This window comes from Bison bison, unplaced genomic scaffold, assembly GCF_000754665.1.
Source record: "Bison bison bison isolate TAMUID 2011002044 unplaced genomic scaffold, Bison_UMD1.0 scf7180017858048, whole genome shotgun sequence".
In the NCBI taxonomy this organism is placed as follows: domain Eukaryota; kingdom Metazoa; phylum Chordata; class Mammalia; order Artiodactyla; family Bovidae; genus Bison; species Bison bison.
Window position 1 is genome coordinate 4038556 of NW_011488621.1, and position 18695 is coordinate 4057250.

General features: G+C 35.3%; 1 protein-coding gene across 1 annotated transcript in view; it reads right to left on the reverse strand.

Moving 5' to 3' along the window:
* Nucleotides 1–18695, reverse strand: part of CNBD1 (cyclic nucleotide binding domain containing 1) — a 531230-nt gene that overhangs the window by 136334 nt on the left and 376201 nt on the right. The window contains exons 11-12 of the mRNA XM_010862239.1: nucleotides 15357–15466; nucleotides 12881–13031 (exon numbers count right to left, since the gene is read on the reverse strand). Coding sequence (XP_010860541.1) covers nucleotides 12881–13031; nucleotides 15357–15466 — 261 coding nt within the window. The remainder of the gene's footprint in view (nucleotides 1–12880; nucleotides 13032–15356; nucleotides 15467–18695) is intronic.

Here is an 18695-nt window from a genome sequence, read left to right on the forward strand (position 1 = left end):
CTTTATTTTTTGGGGCTCCAAAATCACTGCAGATGGTGATTGCAGCCATGAAATTAAAAGACGCTTACTCCTTGGAAGGAAAGTTATGACCAACCTAGACAGCATATTAAGAAGCAGAGACATTACTTTGCCAACAAAGGTCTGTTTTGTCAAGGCTATGGTTTTTCCAGTGGTCATGTATGGATGTGAGAGTTGGACTGTGAAGAAAGCTGAGCACTGAAGAATTGATGCTTTTGAACTGTGGTGTTGGAGAAGACTCTTGAGAATCCCTTGGACTGCAAGGAGATCCAACCAGTCCATTCTGAAGGAGATCAGCCCTGGGATTTCTTTGGAAGGAATGATGCTAAAGCTGAAACTCCAGTACTTTGGCCACCTCATGTGAAGAGTTGACTCATTGGAAAAGACCCTGATACTGGGAGGGATTGGGGGCAGGAGGAGAAGGGGATGACAGAGGATGAGATGGCTGGATGGCATCACCGACTCAATGGACATAAGTCTGAGTGAACTCCAGGAGTTGGTGATGGACAGGGAGGCCTGGAGTGCTGCAATTCATGGGGTCGCAAAGAGTCAGACATGACTGAGCGAATGAATTGAACTGAACTGAACTGAACTGAAACATACCACAATTTAATTTAGAATATTTATTACCATGCAAAAGAATTCACATCTTTTAACAGTCACTCTTCATCCCTCTCCATTTTCTCTCTCAGTCCTAACAACCACTAATCTACTTTCTATCTCTATAGATTTTATTCTGGATATCTCATAGAAACAGGATTACATAATACACGATCTTTTGTGACTGGCTTCTATTACTTAGCACAATGTTTCCAAGGTTCATCCATGGAATTCTCCAGGCAAGAATACTGGAAAGGGTTGCCATTCCCTTCTCCAGGGGATTTTTACAACCCAGAGATAGAACCTGGGTCTCCTGCATTGCAGGCAGATTGTTCACCATCTGAGCCACAGGGAAGCCCCATCCATGCTGCACTCTGAATCAGTACTTCACTCCTTTTTATTGCTCAGTATTCCATTGTATGGATATATCACATGTTATCAGTTGATGAACATTTGTTTCCAGGTTTTGGCGACTATGAATAATACTGTTACAACCACCTACGAGTGCAATTGCTTACTTATGCTGTAAAGGTATGTTTGTTTTTATGAAGAACTATCGAGTTATTTTTCAAAGTGGTTGCACCATTCTGTATTTCCATCAGTTGTGTATGAGAATTCCCATTACTTCACATCCTTGAAAGCATTTATTGTCTTTCTTTGAAAATTTTTGCTACAATAGTGGAAAAGAAATGTTATCTCATTGCAGTTTTGATTTGCACTTTCTTAATCATTACGCTTAGCATCTTTTTATGTGCACAGTACCCTATTTTATATTTTGGAAAAATATCTGTTCAGACTATTCACTGATTTTAATGGGGATGTTAGCACTCTTTCTATATTCAATACCTTATTATAAAAATTATTTCTAATCTTTTTTCCATTCTGTGTATTGCCTTATCAACTTCTTGTTAGTATAATTTGCAATGCAAAAATTTTTAATTTTAATGAACTTCAATAAGTCACTTCTTTTCCCTTTCTTGCTTGTACTTTGGTATCATAATTAAAAAGAGTTTACCTAACTTAAGGTCATAAAGACTTACTCCCAAATTTTATCCTAAGAGTCTTATTAGTTTTGTTATTACATTCAATTCTATGTCTTTGCAACTATTTAAATTTAATTTTTGCCTGTAGCGTGAAGTAGGAGTCCAACTTCATTTTTGTGAGTGAGCATACCCAATTATCTCAGGATCACTTTTGAAATTGCTATTCTTTCTCTTTGAATTATTTTGTCATCTGTCAAAAATTGACCGTAACTATAAGAAGTTTATGTCTAGACTCTCAGTCGTATTCCATTGATATATGTCTTTCTTTATGCAACTACTACACAGTTTTGCAATAAGTTTTAAAGTTTGGAAGTCTTCCATATTTCTTCTTATCAAAATTATTTTGGCTATTCTGCATCTCTTGTGTTTCTATATGAATTTTAGTAACAGTCTGTCATTTTCTGCCAAAAGGAAAAGAAGGGGCAGGCTGGGATTTTGATAGGGATTTTGCTGAATTAGTAAGTTGATTTAGAGTATGCCATCATCATTTTCTACATGGACTTTCTAATGCCCTCACAACTGATCTTTTCACTTCAATCCTTGCCCTTCAAATATGTTCTCCATATGGAACTAAAGTGATTAAAGAAAAACAAACCTAGATTATATTCCTCTTCATTTTATAAATCCCCAAAGCTTCACCCAGAGTAAAATCAAAGATCCTTAAGTTTAATGACCCTATATCTACCTTTCTCCTGCTGCTACTCTGATTTCATCTCTTATAATGTTCCTGCTTAGTCATTCATTCGAAGTACCCTGAACTGATCATGAATCATTCTCAGCAGGCTCTACTTCAGACTTTACATTCTTCATTAATTCTGACCCTGTCCTTCCTCCTCCAGACATTCTGCACTTTCCTCAGGTCTCAGGTACAATATCATATTATTAGGGGTTCCTTCTTGATCTTTTTGTCTAAAATAGCCTCTCTCCATCTTCTGATATCCTTTGTTTTTCTTCAGAGCACTCATTACTGCCTGACATGTAATATATGCATACATTTTTTTAGTATTTATCTCCCCCAATAAGTAAGTTTCATGTAAACAAGGATTTTGTTTTGTTCACTATTTTATCCCCAGTGCTTAGAATGGTGTTTTCTACAAAGCAGGCATTCATAAATATCTGTTGAAAGATGAACAAAATATCTTAAGACTATTTAATGGCTACAGATGAAATAGCCAATTCTATTAGGATTCTGTTATACAATGTTACATGCAGATAATACATAATTAAACTTTTCTCTCTTACTTTTAATATTATTATATTATTCAAGCAGTACGTCTACTTTAAAACACACGTCAAATGAATTTGAAAGCTATGTGAATGAGCCTTCCTTGACTCTAATTTTCAGCAAGTCAAAAATACTGAGGTCTCATAATCACCATCAGTCTTAGCAAGCAGTTAAATTTATATCACTATGTTTTAAAATCAAAGAATCGTTGGTACCTCATAAACAGTATTCTAGAAGAATACTAAGAATATTAAGAAGCCAAAGAGCATTAAACGTCTTCACAATTCTATGTTTTCACTTTACATGATTTGGATTGTACCACTAGGAAGATTCATTGTCTAACAGAACCCTGCTTTCAACTGGTTGTTTTACCCGTTTCTTCTCTAACCTTGGGCGTGCCTTGTGGCTCACTGGTAAACAATCTGCCTGCAATGCGGGAGACCTGACTTCCATCCCTGGGTTGGGAAGATCCCCTGGAGAAGGGAAAGGCTACCCCCTCCAGTATTCTGGCCTGGAGAATTTCGTGGACTGTATAGTCCATGGGGTTGCAAAGAGTTGGACACGACTGAGTGACTTTCACTTTCACTCACTTCTCTAACATTGAATAGTGTTTCTTTAAAACCAAGATAATATAATTTGCTACTATTTATTCTTTTGTATGCATTCAGTGATGTTGATAAAGATGACATAATTCTAAGTACAGGTCAGTTTTGTACTTGTGAACTGCCACTCAAAAAGAAAGAATTCCTGCAGTATAAAAGTTTCAATGTGCATAAAGGAGGATACATTAATATTATAGTATGAAAAATAACAGAATTATAAATGTATGAGAAGCAGTATAGGAATCGGGAGTCAGGAAGACCTTATTTTAAATGCTGACTCTTTGTTTTCATAAGTATAGTAATAATGATGAAAAGTTACACATAAAGGAACTTACTTCTTTTTCTCTAAAAGGGAAATAGCAAACAATTTTAGAGCACTGAACAAAGTGCCAGGGATATGGTAGTACTTAAAAATGTGTGGTCAACTCCTTTGACAGATATCTCAAATGGGCATGAGACTAGGTATAAAGTCAAGGGTCTAATGAACAGGTAGACTGAAACAGCTATCTTTATATGAGGCAGATGGGATAACCACTGAAATGAACTGTTGAGAATTCCATTATCATTTTTAAAGTAACTGGTATCTTCATAATATAATCACATTAAAAAATGAATACATCTTACAAAATTGAATACTAAAATAAATTGGAAAAGTATGAGACTTTTGAAGATTCATAAATTGGGAATCAAATAATCTATTCAATGTTTATCTTTTTGCCTTTAAAATATTCTTAATAGATTTTTTTTTAAATTTCAAAAGTCAAATATGCTACTCAATCCACATCCTGACAACAGTAGTTGACAACCTGGTGGATATGTCTCCATTCTTTTGTATATAATCATATAACTGTTTGTGTGCATATGAAGTCACTTCAATGGTGTTTGACTCTTTGTGACTCTATGGACTGTAGCCCACCAGCTCCTCTATCCATGGGGTTCTCCAGGCAAGATTACTGCAGTAGGTTGCCATGCCCTCATCCAGAGGATCTTCCTGACTCAGAGATGGAGGGAACTGTGTCTCTTAAGTCTCCTGAATTGCCAGGAGGGCTCTTTACCACTAGTGCCACCTGGGAAGCCCTGGAACTATTTACATAGGATTTTTATGATTTGCTTAAATTTGTTATATATATATATATATACACATATGTATATATACACATCTCCTGAAGTTTATTTTGGAAAATTCTTAGTATCAATAAATCATACTACTATAATTCATCATCCAAATCAAGAAAGGCTATGCTATTAAAACTCACCTTTGTACAGTTCAGTTCAGTTGAGTAGCTCAGTCGTTTGTGACCCCATGGGCTGCAGCACTCCGGGCCTCCCTGTCTATCACCAACTCCCGGAGTTGGTATGAGACAGGTTACAAGGGTGCACTGTACAACATGGGGGATATAGCCAGTATTTTGTAATAGCTATAAATAAGACTGCAATCCTTAAGCAGTGTATATTTTAAAAAAAATAAATATATAAATTTCATTCTATAGTTAAAAATATGTGGATGAATGAGGCAAAGTGTAAGACTCAGAGAAAGATTTAGAGGTAGGCCACTGCTGGCTTTGGAGGAAGAGATTGAAAAAACCCAGGATTGAAAGAGATATCTAAAATCTGGAGAAGGCAAGAAAACATTTTCTCCTGGGACATTTAGATGGCCTACAGGCCTACTTTCACCATGACTTTAGCCTCAGTTCAGTTTAGTTCAGTCACTCAGTCATGTCCAACTCTGCGACCCCATGAATCACAGCACGCCAGGCCTCCCTGTCCATCACCATCTCCCGGAGTTCACTCAAACTCACGTCCATTGAGTCAGTGATGCCATCCAGCCATCTCATCCTCTGTCATCCCCTTCTCCTCTTGCCCCCAATCCCTCCCAGCATCAGAGTCTTTTCCAATGAGTCAACTCTTCGCATGAGGTGGCCAAAGTACTGGAGTTTCAGCTTTAGCATCATTCCTTCCAAAGAAATCCCAGGCCTGATCTCCTTCAGAATGGACTGGTTGGATCTCCTTGCAGTCCAAGGGACTCTCAAGAGTCTTCTCCAACACTACAGTTCAAAAGCATCAATTCTTCAGTGCTCAGCTTTCTTCACAGTCCAACTCTCACATCCATACATGACCACTGGAAAAACCATTGCCTTGACTAAATGGACCTTTGTTGGCAAAGTAATGTCTCTGCTTTTCAATATGCTGTCTTGGTTGTTCATAACTTTTCTTCCAAGGAGTAAGCGTCTTTTAATTTCATGGCTGCAGTCACCATCTACAGTGATTATGGAGCCCAGAAAAATAAAGTCTGATACTGTTTCCACTGTTTCCCCATCTATTTCCCATGAAGTGATGGGACCAGATGCCATGATCTTCGTTTTCTGAATGTTGAGGTTTAAGCCAACTTTTTCACTCTCCTCTTTCACTGTCATCAAGAGGCTTTTTAGTTCCTCTTCACTTTCTGCCATAAGGGTGGTGTCATCTGCATGTCTGAGGTTATTGATATTTTTCCCAGCAATCTTGATTCCAGCTTGTGTTTCTTCCAGCCCAGCATTTTTCATGATGTACTCTGCATATAAGTTAAATAAGCAGGGTGACAATATACAGCCTTCATGTACTCCTTTCCTGATTTGGAACCAGTCTGTTGTCCCATGTCCAGTTCTAACTGTTGCTTCCTGACCTGAATACAGGTTTCTCAAGAGGCAGGTCAGGTGGTCTGGTATTCCCATCTCTTTCAGGATTTTTCACAGTTTATTGTGATCCACACAGTCAAAGGCTTTGGCATACCAATGCTTAGTATTATATAATTGTGAGCCTTGAAAGTTGGTTTCCAAGATGTGTTCTGACACGTTAGACAAATGTCCTCAGTTAAATATTTCACTTTTTCTAAGTTTCCAATTTCCCCTCTATAAAGTGAGAAGCATAGTTAAGAGCATGGGCTTTGTACAGAATTGGGCCTGTACAAATTCCGGCTCCATCACTGCAAATTCCTGTTTATTTGTCAAGTGTCTTCTGCTTTATAAGCATTAGTTTCCTCTTTTGTAAAATTTGTTTAATAAGCTTAACTCAAAGGACTGTCATAATGAGATAATGCAAATAAAGCAATTTAATTCAGTAAAGAATCATTAATGTTAGCTATTTTGATTACCCAATATGCAGATTTTTGTAAAATTTCCAAATATGACTATGCAAGTCTGAATGTGTATCTGATGCTTTTCTAAGTGCTTTCATTTGGGTCAGGATATTTCTAGAAAGTAATTATTGTTATACCAAGTTTTACCATTAAAACATTGGAATCTAGGGGTGGGTAATTTCTTACAACCACAATTCACAGAAGATAATGTCTTTAGTTGTTAAGTCATGCCCAACTCTTTATGACCCCATGGACTCCGTGGACTGTAGCCCACCAGGCTCCTCCATCCATGGAATTCTCCAGCAAGAATACTGGACTGGGTTGCCATGCCCTCCTCCAGGGGATCCTCCCAACCCAGGGGTCAAACCCAGGTCTCTCTCATTGCAGGCAGATTATTTACCATTTGAGCCACCAGAGAAGCCCCACAGAAGATGATAGACTATAAATTAGCACACTGAAATTTTATCTGAAACACTCATGATATTCTCACCATAGTATACTGTCTTCATCAAATGAGAAAATTAATGAAGTGGTTTTTATATAGGTAATTATGCCCCCAGCAATGTGGTAGCAGTATTCTAATGTGCACTTCATGATTACGGTATGACTTCCATTATTATGTTATATTATAAATTAGAGAGATTTCACAGAAAAAAGTAAGACTACTAACAAGTTGATCTTCTTCTAGAGAGCTTATCTGGATGAACCTAACAAGATCACCCACAGCATGAGTTGTTTAAAAGCAGTTGGTAGAGAAAAGAAATTTGAATGACTCAGTGTGAGAGATCAGATGGGAGTTTTTCATTGCTGAAATGGAGAGGGCTTGTGAATGGGGCAGCGTCTAGTGGCTGAGAAGGATTCCCCAGCTGACAAGCAGCAAGAAAACACGGAACAAGGATGTAGCAGCCAATCAACACTGCATCGAATTTGGATACATGTTTCTTATCAAGTTAGATGCATTAATAACTCAGTTGAGAATATTTGGAAACCAAAATAAATTTTAGCGTATTTTATGACTTAAGAGTATTCATGAAATCATTAGACTTGTTTTTAAAGGGCAGCCGGAAAACTCCTCTCACTGAAAAAATATCAAAGAATGTGGAAGACATTGCACAATTGCTTTGTGAATGCAAAGTTGAACTTGTTCAATAAACCAGTTATTTCTTTGGTGTATACAGTAGTTTGTGGTTATATTTTAATAGAAGCACCCAAAAACCCAGGGTAACATTTTAATTCTTTATGCAAGGAGAATGCAAAATGGTTATAGTTAAATTTTTTAAACTAAATGTGCCCAAATTGTGTAAGATCATTTTCACCAATAGCAAATAATCCTACTTACAAGTATCCCTTCCTGTGGAGAGACATGGAAGAACAATGCAAACACAGACCCTTTGAATCACTGACTGCATAATTCATCAAGGATTACATTTATGATAGAACAGCATTGAGTAGAACAAGTAGCTTAATGTGTATTATAAAGTAGAGCATCAGCAAGTCTAAAATTGAGAATAGAGTGTTATAGATCTTTCTGCTTCTTTTCTTAAAACAGACTTAAGTCAACTCTGTCATCCCCAAAACCATAAACTGAAATGGTTTAATATTTTGTTTATGAAACAAATTATTGAAAATACCCAAGCAAAACATTGACTTCTTTATGCAAAATAAACATAAACTTTACAAAAATTATCAATAGCTAATATAAATAATTAAAATTCCAAGGTCAACATTGTTTTCTGATTAATGCTATCATTTATTCATATATATAATGTATAAGATATGTGATATTTCATAAAATAAACTTAATTTCCCAACTGTGAACTACTTCTACGTGTCCACAAAATGTTTAAAATATTTGAATGGTTTTATCGTTAACAATATATTTTTCTTCAATATGTTTATGAAATTCCTAATGAACTGAATGAAGTTTTACTACATTAGTTTCTGAGAAAGTTACATGAAATACATTATTTTCACACAAAACTTTGTCCAAAATAAAATAAAAATTAACCTCAAATTAATTTATGTTTCTTTATTGACATTATTAGTAATGAGTAAAAAGGATTTCAAGACAAAAATTATTGTGTCATACCTTATTTTTAACTGGGAAATGTATATTTATACAACAATTTTATCATCAAACAGAAACAAAAAACAAACAGGAAAGGAAAGCATAGTGATGGTAGCAAATCATTCAAGAGCCTAAGCTTTTCTGGTTAACTTTGTTACCAAGGAGACACCCGGTTATAACGTTTCTCAGCAGAGAGGAGAAATACCGAGGGTGTTGGGATGGAGATCTTTTCAATAAGAATACATTCATTGCTTCTAAAACATCTAAAAGACCTATCTGTGGTAAAATAAAAAAACCTGGTTTCCTAGGTTTTTGATTAAAATAATTATTATCAGAGATAAAAGTCTTTTGATATTCTTCCTAATAAAAAAACAAACAAAAATGTTCAGATAGTGTGTACTGATGACACCTTGAAATTGGAATTTTCCTTTTAGAAAAAGCCCATTTAAATCCATAGCTGTCTCCTAGTTTTTCAGTTATTCATGGTCGAATGAGATATAATTAATAACAGTGGCAATCCATTTTTTATATGAAAGCAATTATTTCTCATTACAAAAGCAGTACACTTGTTTTAATGGTATGATGAGAATTTCAGATATCAATAAAATTAAGGTAGTTAGTATGTATAATTTTAATCTAAATGACTTTGAGGTATAAATTCTGCATCTGGGCAAAGATAAATTTTACCTTAATAAAAATAGTAATCAGATAAGCTAAATTCCCAGTGTCATAATATTAAGAAAATATATACTTATACTGCTTAAACTTAATAATCTTGTTCTTAGTTTTTTTAGACACTTAAGGTAACATCTGAGAAGAATGTACATAGATTACAAAACAAGTTATTTGCTATTTTCCGAAAGTTAACAATCTAAATGAAAAAAAAAATACTTTAAGTCCTTTTAAATAATGTCCAATTAATTACTGAACATTTCCTCTATGATTATATATATTTATATATATAATTCTCCATATATAATATTTAGCATTTATGCACTCTTTTATGTTTCTTGAATTCTGTTTTGCTGCTGCTGCTAAGTCACTTCAGTTGTGTCCGACTCTGTGTGACCCCATAGACGGCAGCCCACCAGGCTCCCCTGTCCCTGGGATTCTCCAGGCAAAAACAATGGAGTGGGTTGCCATTTCCTACCCCAATGCATGACAGTGAAAAGTGAAAGTGAAGTCTCTCAGTCGTGTCCGATTCTTAGCGACCCCATGGACTGCAGCCTACCAGGCTTCTCTGTCCATGGGGTTTTCCAGGCAAGAGTACTGGAGTGGGGTGCCATTGCCTTCTCCTCTGTTTTACTTACTAGTAAAAATATAGTGACTGCACTGCTTCCTTTAGGTATTTACTAAATATCGTTAATAATCTGGATCATTTAAGTGATATTGGTTCTTTACCATAATTTATATGGGAGTAAATAGAGTGTGAACTATATCCCTGAGATAATGTTTTCTTCTCATATGTGGATTATGTTGCAATCTATTAAAGATTGTTAAATACAGTAAATTTGGAGAGGAATTGTAAAATGCATTATTGGAAAACTAAATGTTTAATTAGTCACCCAACACGTCAGTAGGTTTATAACATCAGTTCCAAATGAACAAATACATGGAATTTAAAAATATGAATACTCACAAAAACACAAATAAAACTTAAACTATGACATCTATTTGAATTTTAGTTTGCCAGATGACAAAGATGATTCTGATACATGCTTGAAAGAAGGGCTTTCATGTGTGATATGTTACTTTAAGCAAAAGAGTCCAAAGTGTATTTAACTTGCATCAGTTAATATCATTGGTACATGAAAAGAAAAATCTAGCCTATGTCAAGTGAGACTATTGTAAATATAATTAGAAGTTAGTGCATATTCTTAAGTGACATGTACCTTGAGAGGTTTGGTAGTGAATGTCATAGAAGGAAAGAAGTAGTCAATGCAATTTCAAATGGATACCTACTAAAAGTTGACACATGAATTTGAAGCTAAACAAAACCAGAGTTATAAAGGTAGAGGATACATATTCTCTAAGAAACATTTAAAAAAAACCTTGAAATTCAGAAAAGAGAATTCAGCCAAATCATATATAAATAATATGAAAAATTTCTAATTGAGTTTATTTAAAGTAAATCTCTCATGCAAAGAGTTGACTCATTGGAAAAGACCCTGATGCTGGGAGGGATTGGGGGCAGGAGGAGAAGGGGACGACAGAGGATGAGATGGCTGGATGGCATCACTGACTCGATGGACGTGAGTCTGAGTGAACTCCGGGAGTTGGTGATGGACAGGGAGGCCTGGCGTGCTGCGATTCATGGGGTTGCAAAGAGTCGGACACGACTGAGCGACTGAACTGAACTGAACTGAACTGAACTGAAAGTAAATTTCTCACCTATGTTAATTTCTATGTTTCTAGATCTTTTAATCAATGTTATCATTTATATTTCAAATTCAAGTGCATATCCTATTTGAATATTTATAGTATTTAGAGGGTCAATCACACATGACTGGGTGATTATTCTAAAATTTTAGCATCACTAATTATTAGAGAAATATAAACTATAGTAACATATCACCTCACATGGTCAGACTGGCCATCATCAAATAAAGTGTATAAATAATAACATCTGGAGAGTGTGTAGAGAAAAGGGAAACTTCCCACACTGTTGGTGGGAATGTACAGCCATTAAGGAGAACAATATAGTGTGTCTTCTAAAATACTGAAACTAAAATAACTATATGACCCAGCAATCTCACTCCTAAGGCTATAGCCAAAGAAAACCATAATTCAGAAAGATATATACACCGCAATGTTCACTGCAGCACCATTTACAAGAACCAGATCATGGAATCAACCTAAATGTCCATCGAAAGAGGAATGGATAAAGAAGTTGTGGTACATATATACAATGGACTATTAGTCATTAAAAAGAACAAAATTCTGCCATTTACAGCAACATGGATTGACTTGAGATATTGTCATACTGATTGAAGTAAATCTGACAAAGAAAGATAAATATCACATGATATTACTTAAATGTGGAATCTAAGTAAAAGTGATATGAGACTGAGAGTGAGAATGAAGTCGCTCAGTCGTGTCCGACTCTTTGTGACCCCGTGGACTGTAGACCATCAGGCTCCTCCGTCCATGGGATTCTCCAGGCAAGAATACTGGAGTGGGTTGCCATTTCCTTCTCCAGGGGATCTTCCCAACCCAGGGATCGAACCCAGGTCTCCCGCGTTGCAGGCAGCCGCTTTAACCTCTGAGCCACCAGGGAAGTCCTTAAAGTGATATAAATAAACTTATTTACAAAACAGAAGTATGGTCTCAAATGTAAAAACTTTTGGTTACCAGGGAATAAAGAAGGATAACGTCTTTAAGGAATAAAGAAGGAAAACTGGGAGATTAGAACTGACATACACACTTTGGTATATAGTAATAAAATAGACAAATAATAAGAAACTGTTGTATAGCACAAGGAGCTCTATGCAATACTCTGTAATGGCCTATATGGGAAAAGAATCTAAAAAGGAAAAGAAAAGAGTGGGTGTGTGTACATGTATAACTGACTCACTTTGCTGTGTTGTACACCTCAAACTAGCACTACATTGTGAATCAGCTATATTCCAATAAAAAATTTTTTTAATTAAATTTAGGATAAAAGTTTAAATACTGCAAGCCACGGATTTTTATATACACTTGATCTAGATTATATATTGGATGATAGTACAAAATTGACATGAACAAGAAACAAAGAAACAGTGATTTTAAAAAATCTAGAAAGGGAAGAAATGTTGCCATTAATGATAGAGGGAATTAACAAAGAGATTTTAGTAATTTACAATTCAAGTCTTTTAAAATATTGCTGCTGCCGCTAAGTTGCTTCAGTCGTGTCCGACTCTGTGCAACCCCATAGATGGCAGCCCACCAGGCTCCCCCGTCCCTGGGGTTCTCCAGGCAAGAAGACTGGAGTGGGTTGCCATTTCCTTCTCCATAAAATATTGCTAATATATTCTAAAAGTAGCACAATTAATGTAGATAAACTATGAAGTTATAAATGGGATTATATATGTTTTCTCTGTAAATAACACACATACACCCATACTTACCTGAGTATACTAATTTGTCTATAAAATACAACTACTCTTATAAAAAACTTATCAAATACAATGGCAGAATAGTTGAAATAAAAGGCATTTATGTATTTACCATGTAGGTCCTTATCTTCAATAATTGCCATCTCAACGTCTTTTCCAGTAACTATTGTGCAGGTGAAAGGAACTTGAAGAAGAACACTTATCTCACCAAAAGACTCCTTCTCGTTAAGTCTTCCCATATAAACAAGTTTCTGAATTTTTTTCTGTAATAGATACAGATAATGTTTAATGAAATCACTTTCACATAATGGATAAATATTATTACCACCAGAAACATACTGTTCATAAATATTTTGGGTATATGGTATTTAAATTAGCATTTTCATGCAAATCAAGAGGACACTTATTTATACATATACTTAAATTTTATTAGAAAAATAGTGGATTGATAAGAGAATTTCAGCATATATAAAATAATTGAAAGCATCATAGTTTAGTGATCTACAAATTAAATGTTTTAATCCACCAAGATGTTTATGAAACCTTGAACTAATTCCATTTTTCAACATCCTAGGATACCATTTAGCAAACATAACTTAGTATATGTAGTTTGTATGAGGTAACTCTTTGAGACCCCATGGACTGCAGTATGCCAGGTTTAATGTATGTCAAAAACCATCACAATATTGTAATTATCCTCTAATTAAAAAAATAAAATATAAAAAAAGATTATTACAATTCATCCTATCTGCTGATTATCAGTTCCGCTCAGTTCAATCACTCAGTCATGTCCAACTCTGCAACCCTGTGAACTGCAGCACACCAGGCTTCCCTGTCCATCACCAACTCCCGGAGTTTGCTCAAGCTCATGTCCATTGAGTCGGTGATGCAACCATCTCATCCTCTCTCACCCCCTTTTCCTCCCACCTTCAATTTTTCCCAGAATCAGGGTCTTTTCCAATCTGTCAATTCTTCAAATCAGGTGGCCAAAGTATTGGAGCTTCAGCTTCAGCATCCATCATTTCAATCAATTCAGGACTGATCTCCTTTAGGATTGACTGGTTGGATCTCCTTGCTGTCCAAGGAACTCTCAAGAGTCTTCTCCAACACCACAGTTCAAAAGCATCAATTCTTCTGGCACTCAGCTTTCTTAAAAGTCCAACTCTCACATCCATGTATCTACTGGAAAAACCATAGCCTTGACTAGATGGACTTTTGTCAGCAAAGTAATGTCTCTGCTTTTTAATATGTTGTCTACTTTGGTCATAGCTTTTCTTTCAAGGACCAAGTGTTTTTTTAATTTCATGGCTGCAGTCACTGTCTGCAGTAATTTTGGGGCCCAAGACAATAAAGTCCATCATTGTTTCTATTGTTTGCCCATCTATTTGCCATGAAGTGATGGGACTGGATGCCATGATCTTTTTTGAATGTTCGGTTTTAAGCCAGGTTTTTCACTCTCCTCTTTCACCTTCATCAAGAGATTCTTTAATTCCTTTTTTGCTTTCTGCCATAAGGATTGTGTCATCTGCATAGCTGAAGTTATTGATATTTCTCCTGGAAATCTTGTTTCCAGCTTTGCTTCATCTCAGCATTTCACATGATGTACTCTGCATATAAGTTAAATAAGCAGGGTGACAATATACACCTTGATGTACTTGATGTACTCCTTTCCCAATTTTGAACCAGTCCATTGTTCCATGTCCAGTTCTAACTGTTGCTTCTTGATCTACAAACAGGTTTCTCAGGCCAGTAAGGTGGTCTGATATTCCCATCTGTTTAAGAATTTTGCACAGTTTGTTGTGATCGACACAGTCAAAAGCTTTAGCGTAGTCAGTGAAGCAGAAGTAGATGATTTTTCTGGAATCCCCTTGTTTTTTCTATGATCCAATGGATGTTGGCAATTTGATCTCTGATTCCTCTGCCTTTTCTAAATCCAGTTTGAACTAGAACTTGCCTAATTCTAGAACTTCATAAAATTGACATCATACAGAATGTATTCTTCTGAGTTTCACTTTTTTGCCCAACCTAATGCTTCCAGATCCATCCATATTCTTGTGTGCATCAGAGGTTCTTTTGGTTGAGGCATGATATTCCAATGAAGGTAAACACCACAATGTTTCTCTTCATTTCACTGTCAATGGACATTTACATTATTACTTATTTTTTGACATGTGATGATTCACGTAAGACTTTTGGTAAATGTATATTTTATTTCTCTTGAGTAAATATTTAGAGTGGGATTACTGGGTCATATGTTAGTATAGTTTAACCAATCTGATATGCTTATAAAAGTATTTTGTTGTGGTTTTAATCTGCATTTCTTTGATAAATAATGTCAAGAATCTTTTAATGTGCTTCTAGGTCATTTCTAAGTCTTACAACTCAACATAACTTACAATTTATTTTACATATTATAGCTCAGTAACAAGAAGAAAATAAATGCAATGAAAATTAGTTAAAAAAATTGAACAGCTGTTTCACAAGACAAATAATAAATGACCAATAAACACAAGAAAGACATGTTTAATATCTCCTATTTTTTAAAGTAGGTTAATCAGTTAAAAAGAATACATACATTTAAAACTTACCACTTTTCTTGATTGTGGTTTTGAAAATCCTATGATATTTCTATAAATCTTACAATATCCAGAATTAATATAAGCCACAAAAGAGATTATATTTCCACTTTCCACGATCACTGTAAACAAAAGAGATAATTCACTGTTACACATAATTTTCTAGAAGATATTATTTTAGTTACTAGGACAACAAAAGTTGGCATGTTTAAATCAACAACTATTAATAGTAAACTTCTTAATGAATGACAGTATACAGGCAATGCTTGTTATATGAAAAATTTATGTCAGATATTTATGCCAGCACCTAAAATAGAAATAAACATTGACAAGAATTTGGTACGGTTTGCTGGTAAACTGTGTGGTGGAGGAGAGGAAGAGGAGTTTGGGGCAAGCCCCAGTTGTAGCATTTGATGATTTCCATGGTGCAGATATTCATGCCATGACTTGTTTCAAACTGCCAGTGATTTAACAACTGTCTCAAAAAAGAAAAAACGGAGAAAAATCTGTGAATATTTAACATTTAGAGCTTCAGAGCTCAAAGTGTATAATAAAAAAAAGGAAGTAAAAGGTTATTTGTCACAAGTCATTTATTTTGCTTGAATAAAAATTTATGTAACTCTTCTACTGTTTTATACATTGTTTATTAAATAATAACAGTATAAAGTTATCTTCAAACATCAGAGCATAATACAGCTATGGACTTATGTGTAAATTGTATAGACATGGGAATTTTTTCATAGACACAACAATTAAAAAAAGTAAAGAGTAGCCTTTTGCAAAATGTGATATGATAGCAGACATTGTTTTACTTCTTTTAATCAATCAATATACATAAAGAAAAGCATAGAGTCTTCTGGCAATGTTATAGTTAAGAGAAGGATACACTTAAGCCGATACTAAAGAAGCCCACATTCTTAACTTTTCAAGCAGCACTATCATAAATCTTTTCTTGAAAGTCAAGCCTTATATAGAATATAGAGAAGCGTGTATAATATCAAAGAGAATGGAGATCAGCTTGTCTTTGTATTAAAGGCAAGGCAACAACGGAAAAGCTGAACCACTGCAGTAAAACCTATGAGGCAACCTCCCTCCTTAGAGGGGACAGTTGCTGCCTGAGTAATTGTCTATAGTCTCTATACTAATCAGAGAAAATGTTTATCTTAATGAAGACAACACAGCAAAACCTTTTTCATCTAAGTAAGCAGGCTGAATTTAATGACATTACAAAAATATGTCTCATTACACTTAAATAAGACATTTTAGATACTTTTTGACTAGGAACAGAATTGCACCTACTGCCTGTAAAGATTCAACACCTCTCTCTTGTGTTTCTTAATTTTAATCGTTCAGCCTTTGATCCTGCTTCGCATTGCAAAGAACTTACGCCATTGATGTCAAGATAAATGTTGCCATCTCCATACCTTTTCCTCTTGGGTTACACAGAAAATGATGAACAACACAGAAATATCCAAAGGATTATAATACAGTTTTAAGTGGAAAGATTTAGTCACGGACTACATAGGAGGAATTTTATTCGTTATTATTTGAAGGTAATATTCAGGAAATAAATTTTATTTGTATTTCAAACTTAGGCTTTTAAAGAGCCTCATCAAAACTCACACTCATATTCTAAAACCTGAAATTATTAGATCATTGTGAAAAGAGGAAACCTGATTTTATCTTAAAGGTAAATAAGAAAGGGAAGAAAATCAGAAGGGTTCATAGAAAGGGAGCATCAGGTATTGTTCTTTTCCTTCTTCTTGTTTATTATACACCAGAGAATAGTAAAAAAAAAATCTAATAAAATAATTTTATTCCAATTTTCAGGTCAGTTAGAAGAAGTCATGATAAGAAAGATAATTCCCAGCTGGCTATTAGAATCGGCACTGGAACAGTTAAGGTCTCAGTTTAGATGGGAACTAGTGATTAGAAAGATTGTTAAAGGACACCTTCTTAATTAAGATAAGCTCAAGTCCATCAGCCTAACAGACCAAAACACAGTTTTGTATCAGAGGATCAGTAAGACTGATGCACCTCTAGCAGAACACACATTAGCTGAATGGATACCAGTTCTTGTAAAACTTGATTACTAGGAAAACAACAATATTAAAGAAACAAATGCTAGCAAGTGCTACTTTTAAACTTTACTTTAAATTTGGGGAAATATTTTTGAACATGTTTTCCTTATGAATATACTTTTTTGCTGTTGCAATGTTGCTAACAAAAATCTTGGTTAGAAACGACTTTGTATTTACAAATGCTGAGTATTTCTGTAAGGGTCCATACTAATGAAACTTTAACCAATATTAAACACTACCTCTTTATTATTTGAAAATCTATATTTATACTCATTTAAGAATACTTATGGCTAAGTGGAAGCAAATATTGAATAGAAATATGTGTCAGAAAAATTGATCGCTGACTAATTTCCTAATATACTACACCTTCTGAATTTATGCCAGGTTAAAATAGGTCATTATTCTAAAGTATGAGCACTATGTGTAAAATTCTCTCATGCAAGTTAAATACTTGTCACATTACATAGAAATAAAAATAAGTGAGCATTTCTCTAATCTCACAAGTATGAGATTTGGGGGAAAAAAGGTTATATTAATTATTGATAGAGAAAATTCAGAGAAATATGGGTGGAAGAAATTTTAAATTTTGAACATGCCTCAGAAACTATTCCAGGAAAAGAATTTGTGTGCTTAGTTGCTTACTTGTACCCGACTTTTTGTTGACCCCGTGGACTGTGGCCTGCCAGGCTCCTCTGTCCATGGGGATTCTCCAGGCAAGAAAACTGGAGTGGGTTGCCATGACCTCCTCCAGGGGATCTTCCCCAACCCAGGGATCAAACCCAGGTCTCCTGCACTGCAGGCAGATTCTTTACCGTCTGAGCTACTAGGGAAGCCTCTCCAAGAAAAGAATTTACTAATACAATACATTTATAGAATCATTTCACAGAAAGTAACAGAATATGATTGGTTGCTCATTAAAAATTAAGATAAATGAAGAAGGTCCAGACTTGATGTTAGATTCCCTGAACCCTCCTCTCTCCTCCACATTCTTGCTCCTTTTTCCCTTTTCCTCCCATTCCATGCTCCAAGGTAGAACAAATATTGTTGCTTAGAGCTTTTTACTGATGCTGAAGCTGAAACTCCGATACTTTGGCCACCTGATGCGAAGAACTGACCCATTTGAAAAGACCCTGATGCTGGGAAAGATTGAAGGCAGGAGGAAAAGGGGATGACAGAGGATGAGATGATTGGATAGCATCACTGACTCGATGAACGTGAGTTTGAGCAAACTCTGGGAGCTGGTGATGGACAGGGAGGCCCGGTGTGCTGC